At 44.8% G+C, this 16,516-nt stretch overlaps 2 protein-coding genes across 9 annotated transcripts in view; one reads left to right on the forward strand and one right to left on the reverse strand.

Moving 5' to 3' along the window:
* Window positions 1–5,068, reverse strand: part of P4HA2 (prolyl 4-hydroxylase subunit alpha 2) — a 93,235-nt gene extending 88,167 nt beyond the window's left edge. Inside the window, exons 1-2 of one of the 5 annotated variants that reach the window (XM_021085438.1) lie at window positions 4,941–5,068; window positions 4,381–4,620 (exon numbers count right to left, since the gene is read on the reverse strand). The gene's annotated coding sequence lies outside the window, so the exon portion shown is untranslated. Of the gene's footprint in view, window positions 1–4,380 lie in introns of all 5 variants that reach the window. The other 4 variants (XM_021085435.1, XM_021085434.1, XM_021085436.1 and 1 more) reach the window with 4 other exon arrangements.
* Window positions 4,467–16,516, forward strand: part of SLC22A4 (solute carrier family 22 member 4) — a 46,561-nt gene continuing 34,511 nt past the window's right edge. For 2 of the 4 annotated variants that reach the window (XR_001307198.2, XM_005661640.3), the window contains exon 1: window positions 5,150–5,802. Coding sequence is in view for 3 of the 4 variants with exons in the window: in XM_005661640.3 (XP_005661697.1) it covers window positions 5,410–5,802 (393 nt within the window). In the remaining variant the exon portion in view is untranslated. Of the gene's footprint in view, window positions 4,554–5,149; window positions 5,803–16,516 lie in introns of those variants that run through there. The other 2 variants (XM_021077199.1, NM_001145752.1) reach the window with 2 other exon arrangements.

The following is a 16,516-nucleotide window of genomic DNA, read 5'->3' on the forward strand; positions in this document are numbered from 1 at the left end:
TAAAAGACATATAATCATCTCAAGAGACGTAGAAAAAGCTTTTGACAAAATCCAACACCCATTAAAAAAAAAACAAAAAAACAAAAAACAAAAAACCCTCCAGAAAGTAGGCATAGAGGGAACTTACCTAAACAAAATAAAGGCCATATGTGACAAACCCACAGTTAACATGATTCTCAATGGTGAAAAGCCAAAAGCATTTCCACTAAGATTAGGAGCAAGAGAAGGATGTCCACTGCCACCACTTTTATTCAACATAGCTTTGGAAGTCCTAGCTACAGCAATCAGAGAAGAAAAAGAAATAAAATAAATCCAAATTGGAAGACTGTTTGCAGATGACATGATCTTATACATACAAACCCCTAAAGATGCTACAAGAAAATGACTAGAGCTCATCAATGAATTTGGTAAAGTCGCAAGATACAAAATCAATACACAGAAATCTCTTGCATTCCTATACACTAACAATGAAGGGTCAGAAGAAGAAATTAAGGAAACAACTCCATTTACCATCACATCAAAGAAAATAAAATAACTAGGAATTAATCTACCTAAAGAGGCAAAAGACCTATACTCTTAAAACTATAAGACAGTGATGAAGGAAACTGACAATGACACAATCAAATGGAAAAATTATGCCATGTTCTTGGACTGGAAGAATCAATACAATATGTTAATCAATATGGTTAAAAGGACTATATTACCCAAGGCAATCAACAAATTCAACGAAATCCTTATTAAATTACCAGTGGAATTTTTCAGAGAACTAGGACAAAACATTTTAAAATTTGTACAGAAATTCAAAAGACCCTGCATAGCCAAAGCAATCTTGAGAAGATGAACAGAGCTGGAGGAATCACTCTCCCTGACTTAAGATTATACTAAAAAGTTACAGTAATCAAAACAGCATGGTACTAAAAATCAGTATGGTACTGGCACAAAAATAGACATATAGATCAATGGAATAAGATAGAAAGCCCAGAAATAAATCCACCCTCCTATGGTCAATTAATCTATGACAAAGGAGGCAAAAATGTACAATGGAGAAAAGACAGCCTCTTCAATTAGTAGTGCTAGGAAAGCTGGACTGCTACATGTGCAATAATGAAATTAGAACACTAACACGATAACACAAAAATAAACTCAAAATGTATTAAAGACCTAAACATAAGACGGGATACTATAGAACCCTTAGAGGAAGACATAGAACACTCTTTGACATAAATTGCAGCAATATCTTTTTTGATCCCTAAGCAAAACAAAAAGACAACCCACAGCATGGGAAAAAAATCTTTGTAAATGATTACTTTGCAAGTAATCAACAAGGGATTAATCTCCAAAGTATACAAACACTACATGTGACTTTATATTAAAAAAAAATCAAAAAATGGTCAGCGGATCCAAACAAACATTTCTCTAAAGATACACAGATGGCCAAAAAGCACACAAAAAGATGGTTAACATTGTTAATTATTAGAGAAATGCAAATTAAAACTACAATGAAGTATTACCTCATACCAATCAGAATGGCCACCCTCAAAAAGTCTATAAACAATAAATGCTGGAGAGGGTGGGGAGAAATGGGAACCCTCCTACACTGTTGGTGGGAATGTAAGCTGAGGTAACCACTATGGAGTACATTATGGGGGTTCCTTAAAAAATTAAATATAGAATTACCATATAATCCAGCAATTCCACTCCTGGGCATATATCTGGAGAACACCGTAATTGGAAAAGATACATGTATCTCAATGTTCAACACAACACTATTTACAATAGCCAAGACATAGAAGCAACCTAAATGTCCATCAACAGAGTTTTGGATAGAGAAGATGTGGTACATACATAAAAGGAAATATTACTCAGCCATCAAAAAGAATGAAATAATGCCATTTGCAGCAATATGGATGGACCTAGAAATTATCATATTTAGTGAAGTCAGACAGAGAAAGACAAATATCACAAGATCACTAATATGTGGAATCTAATAAAGAATGACACAAAAGAACTTACAAAACAGAAACAGACTCAAAATTTTTGAATCCAAACTTATGGTTACCAAAGGGGAAACACAGGGTGAGGAAGGATAAATTAGGGGGTTGGGACTGACATATACACACCGCTATACATAAAACTGAAGGAGCTCCTATTGTGGCTCAGTGGTTAACCAATCCAACCATGAGGTTGCAGGTTCGATCCCTGGCCTTGCTTAGTGGGTTAAGGATCCAGTGTTGCCATGAGCTGTGGTGTAGGTTGCAGGCGTGGCTCGGATCCTGCGTTGCTGTGACTGTGGTGTAGGCTGGCGGCTACAGCTCCGATTGGACCCCTAGCCTGGGAACCTCCATATGCCGTGTGTGCGGCCCTAAAATGACAAAAAGGCAAAAAAAAAAAAAAAAAAAAAGGAGGGCTACTCTGGGAGTGCAGCCCTAAAAATAAATAAATAAATAAATAAAATAAAACTGAAGAGTCACAAGAACTTACTGTGTAGCACAGGGAAGTGTACTCAATATTATATAAAAATTTATATGGGAAAAGAATCTGAAAAGGAATGAATATATGCATATGTATAACTGACTTACTTTGCTGTATGCCTGAAATTAACACAACTTTCTAAGTCAACTACATGCTAATAAATTTTTTTAGCAAAAGAAAGAAAGAAAAGCAGATATTTGACTGCAGTAAAAACTGAGTGCCTGGCAATGGGACATCAAGGGTCTACGCAACTAGAAATGTCCAGTAAGAGCTACATATTGCTAAATTCTATCAAGTCATAAGATTAAGCAGGCACATCAGCAATCCATCATATAACAGAATTGGCGGAGTCAGGATCGGGACTGAGCAGGTCCACACAATTCATGTAAGTTCAAGAACAGGTGGCTCAGACTCCATGACACCTACCTTCACTATACCAATACAAACTCACACCTGTGGTCCTATGGGGTTGGTTCTCTATAACCAACTGATAGAGGGAAAAAAATACTCAGCACCATGCCACAGATGATATCAGCCAAAAACTGGATTACTTATTGCAGCATAACCCCATTTAGGAGTGGCACAAAAGGACAATGGTGAAGGGACATCCTCCAATGTTCCAGCCACTGGGGCATTCATTTTGTTTGGCAGGCAAAAACGTTCAAGGTATGGATTTACATATATTCATGGACTAAGACAAATGGTTTAGTTTAGAGTGGTACCTGTTGGCTCTCACATACATGCAGCCTGGAAGTGCAACAGAGTTGACCAATGAAGCCAGAACTAGTAAACAAATGCCTCTTCATTCTATACGGCTCCTCAGAAGGTCCCAGCAAGATCAAATCCCAATTACACCCAATTACGCTCGGTTAATTAAGGCTGGGAAAAAGCTGAGGCAAGTGAAATGAGTGAGGTACTTGCCTCAGGTGCAAAATTTAAGGAGGTGCTAAGAAATTCAATCACCAAGATCAATAATATTTTAACATAGGACTTAAAAAATCAAAACCAATATAAAAATCCATGATGAACAGAATATCAAAATTTGAAGTAAAGATACCATTAGGTATTACTAATTTTCTCCTTTGGCCTCAGACTCCAACGTCTTAGCACAGCAGTGTCACTGACCCTGGAAACTACCAATGACCACCTTAATTACAGCCTTGTGTTGGCCTTACCTCCTCCCCTGTTCACTCTCCCTAGTACTTCACTCCTTTCCTTGGGCTCACTCAAAATTAAATGATCTCCATAAAAATTCTTATCTCAGGCTTTGATTTTTTACTGGGGGAAAGGGGGAAGGAAGAAATCCAAGCTAAGTAAGACAATGACATGAAACACTGTTCAAAGAAGGATACTTCTGAAAGTAAAGGGAAGCACTATTAATAATTCCACCGCACTAATAGGCATATCAGAGCTGTCCTGGCACATCTGGGCATATGGTCTTATTATATGTAAAGAAACTGAGTTCCAAGGGGGTGGGAAGCCAGCCTAAAACTGGAGACTACAAAAAATGAGGCAGAAAAAGTCTCCTGCCTCTTAACCAGGGCCGGGAGAAGCAAACACTTGTGCAAAATCTCCAAAGAGGTAGGCCCTTCAGTCCATCAATTCCTTCTGCCTCAGGAACCCCAGGATTCCCAGTGCAGGCCCAGGCTAATTCACCCAAAAGCAGAGGGGCCTTAGGCCTGGACACTAGCAGGCTGGTCCCTGTTCTGGTTGCCCTGCCAGAGTTGGGCAGCAAAGTGAACCTTCTCCTCTTTCCTTCCTCCCTCCCTCTGCTCCTGGACTGGGGGTGTTCCCTTTGGCAAACCAGAGGCCATCCAGTCCAAAAAGACTCTAGCAGCCAGCCCCAATGAAAAGCCCTACGGGATCAAAATCAGAGCCCAGGAGTGGTAACAGATGGGCCTCCATTACCGTGCTCTCACAAGGGGCCAAGCTCCCTGTAGAATCTTCTCCAGAGGCCTCAACAGGATTCTGGGGCAACCTGGTCGTCCCTGCGCCCAGCTCCTCTTGGTCACAGCTTATCACTGACGCAGTGTGGCCTTGTTCATCCCTTCTGGGCTCTGAGCCTGTTCCCCCTTTCCAAGGTGAGGCTCCTGGCTGTCCTCGGGACTCTTCTTCAGGCGCCGCCAGCAGGTGACTGAATCTCCAGACCTAGGATGGGGGTGGGGGTGGAAACAGCTCCTCGTGGGTCCTCTGGTGCCGGCCACTTGCGCGGCGGTGGGTCAAAGGAGGGGGCGTGCTCCTGTCACCCTTGCGCCCGCAGAACTTTCCCGGGAGCCCGGATCCCACGGACTCGCCCGTCTGCACCCCGCCCGAGGCCCACTGACCTCAGACTCCGGGTTGAAGACCTCCTACCCCCGGCCGAGGCCTCACGCAAAGCCGACAGAGAAGGCCGAGGCCGTTCCTCTCAAAGACCTTGCTCTCCGGCCTCGGCTCTTGGCCCTCGCCTGCTCTCCCCTGTAAGACCCAACCTGGCGGCCGAAGGCGGCGCGCTCAGCATTGAGGGTGCACAAGCGGCGCTGGGGGCTCAGGAGCCGGACCCCCTCTCCGATAGCTGGCGGCGGGGCTGACCTTCCACCCTCAGTGGGATGTACCGCGGGGTCGCCGGGGGCGGGGGTTGGAGCATGGGCGTGGCCACCCAAAGCCCCACCCCATCCCGCCCCACCGCCCCGCCCTGCCCCGCCCCGGCCGGGGTGGGGGTGTGGTCCTGAGTTTCTGCAAGGCTTCAGCTTTGCGTCCAGCTCCAGGGAGTCTTCTAACGCCGGCTCCCCGTTTCCCGGGATCTGTCCCGGCCCCGCGCCCCACTTTCCCTCAGCGTGCCTGGCCCGCGAGAACATTCTGACGCCCTCGGGGAACGCCCTCGACCGACCGCGCAACACTGTCCGAGCAACGCTCTTTATTACCCCTTATTGCCACCTGCAGAGCAGCGGCAGAAAGAGCATGCGGGACTACGACGAGGTGACCGCCTTCCTGGGCAAGTGGGGGCCCTTCCAGCGCCTCATCTTCTTCTTGCTCAGCGCCAGCATCATCCCCAACGGCTTCAACGGGATGTCAGTCGTGTTCCTGGCGGGGACCCCGGAGCACCACTGCCGAGTGCCAGACACCGCGAACCTGAGCAGCGCTTGGCGCAACCACAGTCTCCCGCTGCGGCTGCAGGACGGCCGCGAGGTGCCTCACAGCTGCCGTCGCTACCGGCTCGAGACGATTGTCAACTTGTCGGCGCTCGGGCTGGAGCCGGGGCGCGACGTGGACCTGGAGCAGCTGGAGCAGGAGGACTGCCTGGATGGCTGGGAGTTCAGCCAGGACGTCTATTTGTCCACCATCGTGACCGAGGTGGGTGTGCGAGCGACCCTTCATCTGCATCCAACCCCCTGCAGACACCTTAGCAGTTCCTGGGTCAGCGTCTCCAACTCCTCATTAAACCTGGCTAACAGTCACCTGGGTTATACTTCTAAAACAGGTGTGAAACCCCGGATAGTAGAACTCAGACTCATTCCTGATCAGTATGTCTAGTACAGAGGGGAAGGGGAAAGGAGGCAGCTGTCAACTGCCTTTTCCTTTGGCAGTTTCACCAAAGACCAAGTTGTTTCCCAAGAACCTAGATACTGCCAGGCCTAGGCTCCCCAGATGTACAGTCTGAATCAAGTTCCTGCCACAAACATAAGAAGGGATGTGGGGGAGGCTGCTGAGCCCATGTGCAGACACAAGAGCCTTGCTGCTGGGCAGAGCATGGGCAGATCTGGTGTGTTCCCTGGCTGTAGACCTCTGAAAGCATCTGGGGGCCTCCTGCTCTGTCATACAGCTATGGTGAGGCTTGGGTCCTATCCTGAGGCTCCAGTGTCTCTGAAAAGGAGCAGAAGGCCTCTTGATACTGGGGGAGTACAGGGAACTAGAAGAGGCACAACCCTAGCCCCAGGGCACTCATGAAGAGTGATTCACAGAGACCCTAAGAGCATAGGGCCCAGTGGTGGTCAGGAATTCCAGCTATGCTTTTAGCCCCTTAACATCCTAGGTGGTTTGGTGGCAGGATTTCTAAGTTTCAGGAGCCAGTGCACCTCTAGATCCCCCCAGCATTGGCACCATGCCTACCATGGGCCCTGAGGTGGCCTGCTTCTATGGCTTTGATCATCATGCTTGCCCACCCTCTGCCCACAGCCTTGTCCTGGGATGTCTAAAACGATGTGCCAGCTCAACCTACCTCAGTTCCCGGAAGTGTCCTCAGCATCTGAATTGGAGCTGGCCCTACTGGCTGCAGCCCTCCTTGACAGCAGCATTGGCCAGTCTCTTTCCCCTTCCTCACTGGTTTTATTCACCTCAGGGTGTGAGGGGTGAGCAGCTCCTAGCTTACAGATCCATAGCTCTCCTGTTATGCCCTGCTCACAGGGGCCTGCGGACACCTCTGGGCGTGCACATCATCACACACTCACACATATGTGGTTTTCAGCGGCCTTTCCCTTCCTTGTTTCATTTTTGGGTGTTGGGAGCAAAATAAAAGGCAAAGGGGCAGTGATGTTTGGGAGGAAGGAGAGAAGTATGAAAGTGAGTAGGGTGGGTGATCACCTCAGAGAAGTGGTGGCACAAGGAGGTGTTCTGGAGTCAGAGGGGTGGGCCAGTTCTGACCCCACCCCTAAGCACTGGCTGACTTGAGCAGGTTACATCACTGCTCAAAGCCTCAGCTTCCTTGTTTATCAAAGAGAATACAAGCAAATGAGAAGATGCTCAGCATCACTCATCATTATGGAATGTAAATCAAAACCGCAATGAGATACCACCTCATACCCATTAGATTGGCTGCTTTTAAAAAAAAAAACGGAAAAATAACAAACAAGGATGTGGAGAAGTTGGAACACTTGTGCAGTGTTGGTGGAAATGTAAAATGGTATAGCTACTATGGAAAACAGTATGGCAGTCTCAGAAATTGTAAAATAGAAATTCCATATGGTCCAGCATTATCACTTCCAAGCATATACCCAAAAGAATTGAAAGCAGGGTCCGGAAATATTTATACACCCATCTTTATGGCAGCATTATTCACAGTAGCCAAAAAGGAAAAGCAACCCACATGTCTAGCAGCGGATGAATGGATAAATAAAATGTGGTAGCTACATACAGTGAAATAGTAATCAGCCTTAAAAAGGAAGGACATTATGACACATGCTAAACACAGACGAAACTTGAGGACAGTGCCAAGTGATATAAGCCTGTCACAAAAAGACAAAAATGGTATGATTTCATTTATATGAGATATGAAGAGTAGTCAAACTCACAGAAAGAGAAGTAGAATGGTAGTTGCCAGGGGCTAGGGGGAAAGGGATGGGGAGTAGTTTAATAGAATATACAGTTCCATTTTGTAAGATGACAAGAATTCTGGAGTTTAGTTGCACAATAAAGTGAATATATTTAACTCTACTGAACTTCACACTTAAAAATTGTTAAAGTGGTGGAGTTCCCGTTGTAGTGTAGCAGAAACAAATCCAACTAGTAACCATGAGGTTGCGGGTTCTATCCCTAGGCTTGCTCTGTGGGTTGAGGATCCGGCGTTGCCTTGAGCTGCTGTGTAGATCACAGACATGGATTCTGCATTGCTGTGGCTGTGGTGCAGGCTGGCAGCTGTAGCTCCAATTCGACCCCTAGCCTGGGAACCTCCATGTGCCACAAGTGCGGCCCTTAAAAAAAAAATTGTTAAGGTGGTACATTTTATGTTATGTGAGTTTTATTACAGTTGTTAAAAATGAAAATCATAAGAATATCCAGCTTATCCAACTTGTAGCGAGGATTCACTGAGATCACGCACCATGTTACATCCCATAGCACCAGCAAATGGACATCACAGGTGGCTGGGTGAGGAGTGGTAAGGGCAGGACCTTGTCACCTCTGGCTGGGCACTATAAGCATGGCGCGAGCTCATGTGTAGGTTTCAGCCAGTGTAATGGATGATGAGACCTGCTGGTGGCAGAGCCCCTCTCCCTAGAGTGGACTTCTAAGGCTCAGAGAATAGGGCACAGGGCTGAATCCACTGTGCCAGGGGGAGAAATGGCCTCAGCTCCCCCCAAAAAGCAAGCACAAAGGCCCTGAGCAAGTTCTCTGCATTCTTCTGGCACCATACAGGTGGTGGGACTATCTTCAGAGTGTCTCTGCTTATCCCTCGGTATGGGATCTCCTGATGGGCATACCCTCTGGGACAGAGAAGCCTACCTGGGAAGACACCAGCCAGGAACTCAAGGATGGCATGTTCTGCTGTGGAAATGCCTTTCAGAGCATGCCAGGAGCCTGGGACCTCATGTTTGAGTTGGGACCTTTGACAGGGGGGAGGCATCTGCCTATGTGTATAGGTGTCTATGTTCTTAAAGGCTGTTTGTGAAGTCAAATTTATTCATCCTGTGCAGAGCTAAGAATTACTTTTAAAAAACAGCTTTATTTTGAAATAGTTTTCACCTAGAAAAAAATTATTAAAAGAGCACAAAGAATTCATATATACCCTCTGGAGTTCCCGTCGTGGCGCAGTGGTTAACTAATCTGATTAGGAACCATGAGGTTGTGGGTTCGGTCCCTGGCCTCGCTCAGTGGGTTAAGGATCCGGCGTTGCCATGAGCTGTGGTGTAGGTTGCAGACGCGGCTTGGATCCCGCCTTGCTGTGGCTCTGGCGTAGGCCAGTGGCTACAGCTCTGATTAGACCCCTAGCCTGGGAAACTCCATATGCCGCGGGAGTGGCCCAAGAAATAGCAAAAAGATTAAAAAAAAAAATTTCATATATACCCTCTATTGAGCTTCCTCCCATCTCCACAATTTATATAACCATAATTCACTTCTCAAAAGTGGGAAATTAAATGTTAGTTACAATGTTATTAACTAAACTAAAGACCATGTTCGAATTTCACCAGTTTTCCCACTACTGTACTTTTTCTGTTTTAGGATCCAATCCAGAACCCCATGTTGTATTTCGTTGTCATGTCTCCTTCATCCCCTCCAACCTGTGATAGTTCCCCAGGCTTTCATGACCTTGACACTTTTTATGAGTCTCTCAGTTACTGTGATGACCATTCCTCAATTTGTGTTTGTGTGATTTCTCTCGTGATAAGATTGAGTCTGTGTGCTTTTTGGTAAGAATACCATAGAAGCGATACATCCTCTGGGCATCCTACATGATGCCCTGAGGTACATGATGTTGATTTGGTTGGTTACTGCTGATGCTGACCTTGCTCACGTGGCTAAGTTAGTGTCTGCTGAATTTCTCTACTGTAAAGTTCACTATTCTTCCCTTCATAATTAATAAATATCTTGGGGGAGATACTTTGAGATTATATAGATATCCTGTTTCTCCTTGAAACTCTATCCATTGCTATCCATCCATTACCAGATGTCCACTGAAACAACTGTTTTTGTGGGTGTTTGCCTAGTGGCAGTTTTCCGTCTCCTGCATTCCTTCCAGTTTATTAATTGGAAGTCTTCTGTAAAGAAGAGTTTCTTCTTCATTCTCATACATTTACTTATGCAATTATTGCTTCATATTAGTACAGACTTGTACTATTTATTTTATTCCATGAATCATAACCTAATACTATTCTTATTTATTTCATTGTTCTGCTTGTTCCAGCTTGAACCAAATTATTTTTCACTTTAAGGTTAAGTAATGTAAAAATCCAGTCTGATGTTCTTCCTGTCTCTGGAATTTGGACTGGAAGAGCCTATGTTTGCCTCTGGGGCAAGAATGCCAGTCACCTTTTAGCTAAGTTATCTGCAAGGAGTGTAGCAATAGGAGCAGGAGTGAAGCTTCTGTTGGGGAAGGAAGGGACCCCAAGCATCCAAGACAGATGGAGCCCTTGTCACTGAGACCTACCGCAGTGATGAGGCTGCTCTCCAAGGGCATGATGCTCCATACAGCTCTTCAGTACCACAGACCCCAGAGAGCAAAGGTCTTATGTATGAGGAAACGCAGAGCCTCCTGCCCTGAGGCTGAAGGAATGGGGAGGGCAGCAAATGCCCTGCTCTCCAGGGATTGAGGAGCAGGGCTGCTGGGCAAACAGTAGGAGTGAGCCTGGCTCCTGGCAAGGGTCTAACATGGGCTTGCCTTTCCTCTGATGTGTCCTCTTTCCCCCTGGAACATCATTAGACAGACTTGACCCCTTGCATCCATGGGCTAGGAAAACTAGGCAGTTGCCTCTGGGCCAGACCCCATGCTCCAGAGTCCCTGAGAAAGGCTTCTTTGGTAAAGAGCAGCTTTCTGTGGCCGGTCATCTGAGAGGTCAGGTCAGGCAATGACCTGAGGCAGGGCTGCTGCTCCCACATATCAATTTCTATCTTCTCCTCCAGCTGGCTGCACCCTCTAGGAATCCAAGGGTGGAGCTACTGGTAGCTATGCCCTTAACCATGATAAAACATTCAACAGAGGGCCTGGACCTCTGGCAGCACTAGTCTTGTGCTATTTTTCTTGCAACTTGGGATCAGGACTTGGACAGAATAGGACACACTGATTCTCCACCCACAGTGCGAAGGTATGAAATAAGAACATGGGGGCCTTATCCTCTGCCAACAGGGTGCTATGGGAGGCCCTAGGAGCAGTGAAGGAGGGAACGATGAGACAGACAGAACCTGACCTCTGAGTGACAACTACGTGGGATTCCATATGGCAGCTCATAGAGATGTACCTCCTTTGGGGGCTGTGTGGGCTCTGCCAAAGATGAAGCGTTTGTGCAGGAAGCACGTCTTGACTTTTATCTTTCCATGAGGCCTGCAGACTGCTCTAGAATATTGCTGGCTGGTGTGAGACTGGCAGCTTGGCTATCAGGACAGTCCGAATATTAACCAGGTTCACAACTCAGACCTGCCCTCTGGCAGATTCCAAAGGGGATAAAATGGCGACATCCACCTCAGCCCACACCAGCAGACTTTTATTTTTAGTCAGTGGTTTAGAAAGAGAAAAATAAAGGGGACTTGGGCCTTTCTCTAGCTCTGACCCGAATTTGCTTCCCTGTTTATCTGCTGCTTCATGCCAAACAGTTTGCCTCTTGCCTCTAAGTTGTGTTCCTGTCATAAAGGCCACCAGGATCTCAGAATGTGCCTTTGTCCAAAGGCTGCTTCACCAGCACCTCCTGCCAAGTTTCTGGACAAATAGACTTTGTCCATCTCTCCTGGTGGGCAGCAGAACCCTCACACTTGGTCTAAGAGGTAGGATGGTGTGTTGACAAAAACAAGGGTCTGGCGGGGCTGGTAAGAGGAGCTGCAGGTGCCTCAGGCCTCTGAAAGGACTGTAATTTCTTCTTTGTGACAGGTTAAATTTGATTTATATTCAAGGCTAATGCAGGCCTGCCTTCTAATCCGAAACCTTGGTATAGTTTTAAGTACGTCTCTAGAGGCCAAAAGAAGGCACAGACAGCCCAAGGCTGGTGGCTCCTGCACTGTTTTCAGGACTGCAGGGCAGGTTCACAGTGGCATCTTTCAGAGTTATCCCGTGGTGCCATGTGGCTGGCAGAGCCCTCATCCCGTTTGCCCTGACTCCCAGAGTGGAGCCCAATAGAGCTGTGGTGGATGTACTATCAGGACACAAGGCAGAGATCCAGGTCCCCGAGTGCCCCTTCTCCTTTCCTCAGGGCCATTCCTTCCCTTCCTCACCACTCCACTTAAAGTCACTGGGTCTTTTGCTTTGGCTCAGCCTCTGATGGCCACAAAATTCTTCACTGAGACCTTTCCACCTATGGGTGCTTTTTCCTTACCTCTAGTACAAAGAAAGAAAGATACTGAGAACATTTTAAGATTTAAAATGTTCTCCATCTCCTGAGCTCTGAGTTGCAGAGTCTTCATTTCTGGTGAATGCAGCCAGGAGACTGGAGGAATCCCATCCTCCACTCAGCCCATATTGATATAGTGGCACCTTGATTCCAGTTTCGACAGGCTGAGAATGTTGGGGCCCTGGTTGCCCTTGTCCCAGCTTGTTGTAGAATGGAGATCCCAAGCCAGGAGAAGCAAGCCGAAAAGAAGGACACCATCACCTCCAGCCAGCATCCAGCTCATAAGGCAGGGGTGTCATTCTGAGGGCCACTTTCCCTTCCCCCAGCTCTGGAGTAAGGGCTCAGAGATTTTTCCCCAGGGGAAGAACCAGGTCATAACAGCAGAGTTCTGAAGCTGTCCCCCGCGGAAACAACTTCACTTGAAACAGGATGTGCAGAAGTTGAAGCTTAAGAGTGCTCTTTAAAACAGTGGAGATTGTGGTGATAAACAATTAACAGACTGGAAGCTACCCTAGAACAACAAGCTAACCCATAGGGCAACCAGTTTACCAGAGAGAACCAGAAAAATAGACAGCTCACAGCAGCCCTCCTGAAGTCAGAACAAACTTCAAAGACCTGGCTCAAAACTACTTCTTCAAAGGGGATTGAATTTAATTGAACTAGACTATGAAGTGATTTATGCTCTGAGGTATTGTTTAAAACAATCAAGGAATCAGCCTGCAGTTGGTGGAGGCTAACAGCTAGGTGTGATATCAGCAGAGCAGCCAGCTTAATTAAAATACCAGGGAGAGTTCCCTTCGTGGTGCAGTGGTTAACGAATCCGACTAGGAACAATGAGGTTGAGGGTTCGGTCCCTGCCCTTGCTCAGTGGGTTAATGATCTGTTGTTGCCGTGAGCTGTGGTGTAGGTTGCAGACACGGCTCAGATCCCGCGTTGCTGTGGCTCTGGCGTAGGCTGGTGGCTACAGCTCGGATTTGACCCCTAGCCTGGGAACCTCCATATGCCGTGGGAGTGGCCCAAGAAATAGCAAAAAAGACTAAATAAATAAATAAATAAAAATAAAATACCATGGAAGGGGAGTTTCCATTGTGGCTCAGCAGAAACAAATCTGACTAGCATCCATGAGGTCACAGATTTGATCCCTGGCCTTGCTCGGCAGGTTAAGGATCTGGCATTGCCATGAGCTGTGGTATTGGTTGCAGACGCAGCTCTGATCCCACGTTGCTTGGCTGTGGTGTAGGCCAGCAGCTACAGCTCTGATTCGATCCCTAGCTTGGAAATCTCCGAATGCTATGGGTGCAGCCCTAAAAAGAGAGAGAGAGAGAGAGAAGAAAAAAAAAAAATAGAGAAAGAGACAGTCAAAAAGAACCCCTCTAAAACCATTATTATCCTAGGGTAACTGTGCACATGCCCAAGGCTATGCCTTCTGAGGAGCAATATCAGAGGCTTCACACTACAGGGGAAATAGACTTCACTAAGAATTCAGCCAAGTCATTAAACAAATTAACAAGCAAACAAAAACGAATGCCCCTAGGGTGAGGAGGTACTCAATGCTCAGAGTTTCCACAATATAGTGCCTAAAATGTCCAGTTTTTAACAAAAATAATTACAAGACATGCAAACATGTCTTATACAAGACAGGAAAACATGACTTATACACAGGGGGGAAAGTCAGGAAACAGAAATTACCTGAAAATGCCTACATGTCAGATTTAACAAATACTGCAAACCAGTCATTATAAATATATCCAAAGAACTAAAGAAAGTCTCGCTTTAAAAAGCAAGAGAAGGTATGATGACAATATCTCATCAAATACAGAATACCAATTAAGAAATAAAAATAAAATTATATTAAAAATCAGGACTTCCTGTCATGGCTCAGTGGCTAATGAACCCAACTAGTATCCATGAGGATGCAGGTTTGATCCCTGGCCTTGTTCAGTGGGTCAAGGATCTGGTGTTGCTGTGGTTGTGGTATAGACCAGCAGCTGCAGCTCCGATTCAACCCCTAGCCTGGAAACCTCCATATGCCACAGGTGTGCCCCTAAAAAGAAAAAAAAAAAAGAGTTATATTTAAAAGTTAAATAGAAGGTCTGGAGTTGATGCATATAGTAAGTGAAATTTTAAAATTCACTACATAGCCTTAATAGTAGATTTGAACAGAGAGAAGAAAGAATCAGCAAATTTGAAGATAGAGCTACAGAGAGTATATAATCCCAAAAACAGAAAGGAAAAAAGGAATGAAGGAAAATGAACATGGTCTTAGAGAAATGGGGAATGTTATTAACCAGACCAACATATGCTTAATGGGAACACTAGGAGACGACAGAACAGAGCAGAAAAAATAGTGAAAGAAATAATCACTGAAAACTTCCCAAATTTGATGAAAAACCTTTTTCTACACAGCTAAGCAGCTTACTGAACTCCAAGTAGAAGAAACAAAAAGAGTTTCACACACAGACACGTCATAGTAAAACTGCTAAAGGACAAGGCAAAGGGAAATTTCTGATAACAGTGAGAAAAAGATTACTTGTCTCATATAAGGGAACCCCAATAAAATTTATATTTGACTTCTCCTAAGAAACAATGGAGGCCAAAAGGCAGTGGGATAACATATTCAAAGTGCTGAAAGAAAAAAGATATCAAAAATCTTATATCTGACAAAAGTGTCTTTCAAAAATTAAATAAAGATCTCCTCCCAATACACACACACACACACACACACACACACACACACACACACACACAGAATTTTTTGCTAGCAGTGCTGCCTTATAAGAAAGACTAAAGGAAATTCTTCACAGTTTTTTTAAACATACAACTTATTATTTGACAACTGTAAAGCATCTTTGAAAGAAATTAAAGAAGGCCTAAATAAATGGCAAGATATCTCATGTTCTGTTTGTGAAGCAGAAAATTTAATATTGTTAAGATGGCAACACTCCCCAAATTTATCTATAGACTCAACACAAAAGATGTTTAGTATCATTAGTCATTAGGGAAATGCAAATCAAAATTACAGTGAGATACTTCTTAACATCTGCTGGGATGGTTCAAATCTAAAAGACATACAATAACAAGTGTTGATCAGAATATGGAAAAATGAAACCCTCATTCATTGCTGTTGGGATTGTAAAATGATGCAGCCACTTGAGAAACGTTTCTCAAAAGGTTAAACATAGATTTATCATATGACTCACCAATTCTATTCTTCATATATACCCAAGAGAAATGAGAGCATGTGTCCATGCAGTGTCCTGTACATAAACATTTATAGTAGCTTTGTTCATAATAGCGAAACAGTGGAAACAACCCAAATGTCTATTAACTGATAAATGGCTAAATAAAATGTGGTATATGCATATAGTGGTATATTATTCAACCATAAAAATGAATGAAGTACTGATACTTGGTACAACATGGATGACCCTTGAAAACATTATGCTAAGTGAAAGAAGCCGGTCACAAAAGCTATATATTGTATGCTTCCACTTACATTAAATTAAATGTCCAGATAGGCAAACCCATGGGGACAGAAAGTGTATTAGTGGTTGCCAAAGGCTGGGGAAAGAGAATGGGAAGTGACTGCTAATGGGTATGAGGTTTCTTTCCGGGTGATGAAACTGTTCTAAAATTAGTGCTGATGATTGCACAATTCTGTGAATATAGTAAAAACCACTGAACTGTAGACATTATAAAAATGAATTTAGGATATGTAAATTATATCTCAATAAAGCTCTTACAGCCAGTTTCCCTCCCACTCCCCCAGTGGTTACAAAATTCCAGCTTTAAGTCTGCAGCTAAGTTATAAAGAAGAAATTATGAGTAGATGTATGTTCTATTACTAATTACTGCTTCCTCTCCCCCTCCCCCTGGAATGAAAAATAACTATAAGAGGACACACAGAAGTCTGGTTTTCATTCTTAAATGGACTGTTGCTAATTTTTCATCCACAGTCATCTCTGAGATTGAAGTCCATTGTTTTTTTTCTTTTGGCCGTGCCCACGGCACGTGGAAGTTCCCAGGCCAGTGACTGAACCTGCACCACAGCAGTGACACGAGCCACAGCAGTGACAACACCAGAGCATTAACCTCCTGTGCCGTAAGAGCACTCCTGAGGTCCATTTATAAAGAGATTTTACACCTTGTGGTAAAAGCTTTCCTGGTTTCGGTCATTGAATAGAAAGTGCTCATTTCTACGAATCTCTTCTGTCTTGTCAGGTTTAAGTATAACCTGCTTTGCTTATTCATTAATGTTTGTTCAAGTCATGGTTTTGCTTAGGACAAAAGCATGAGATTAGTAGCAAGGGAACTATACTTAA

This window comes from Sus scrofa, chromosome 2 (assembly GCF_000003025.6).
Source record: "Sus scrofa isolate TJ Tabasco breed Duroc chromosome 2, Sscrofa11.1, whole genome shotgun sequence".
Lineage (NCBI taxonomy): Eukaryota > Metazoa > Chordata > Mammalia > Artiodactyla > Suidae > Sus > Sus scrofa.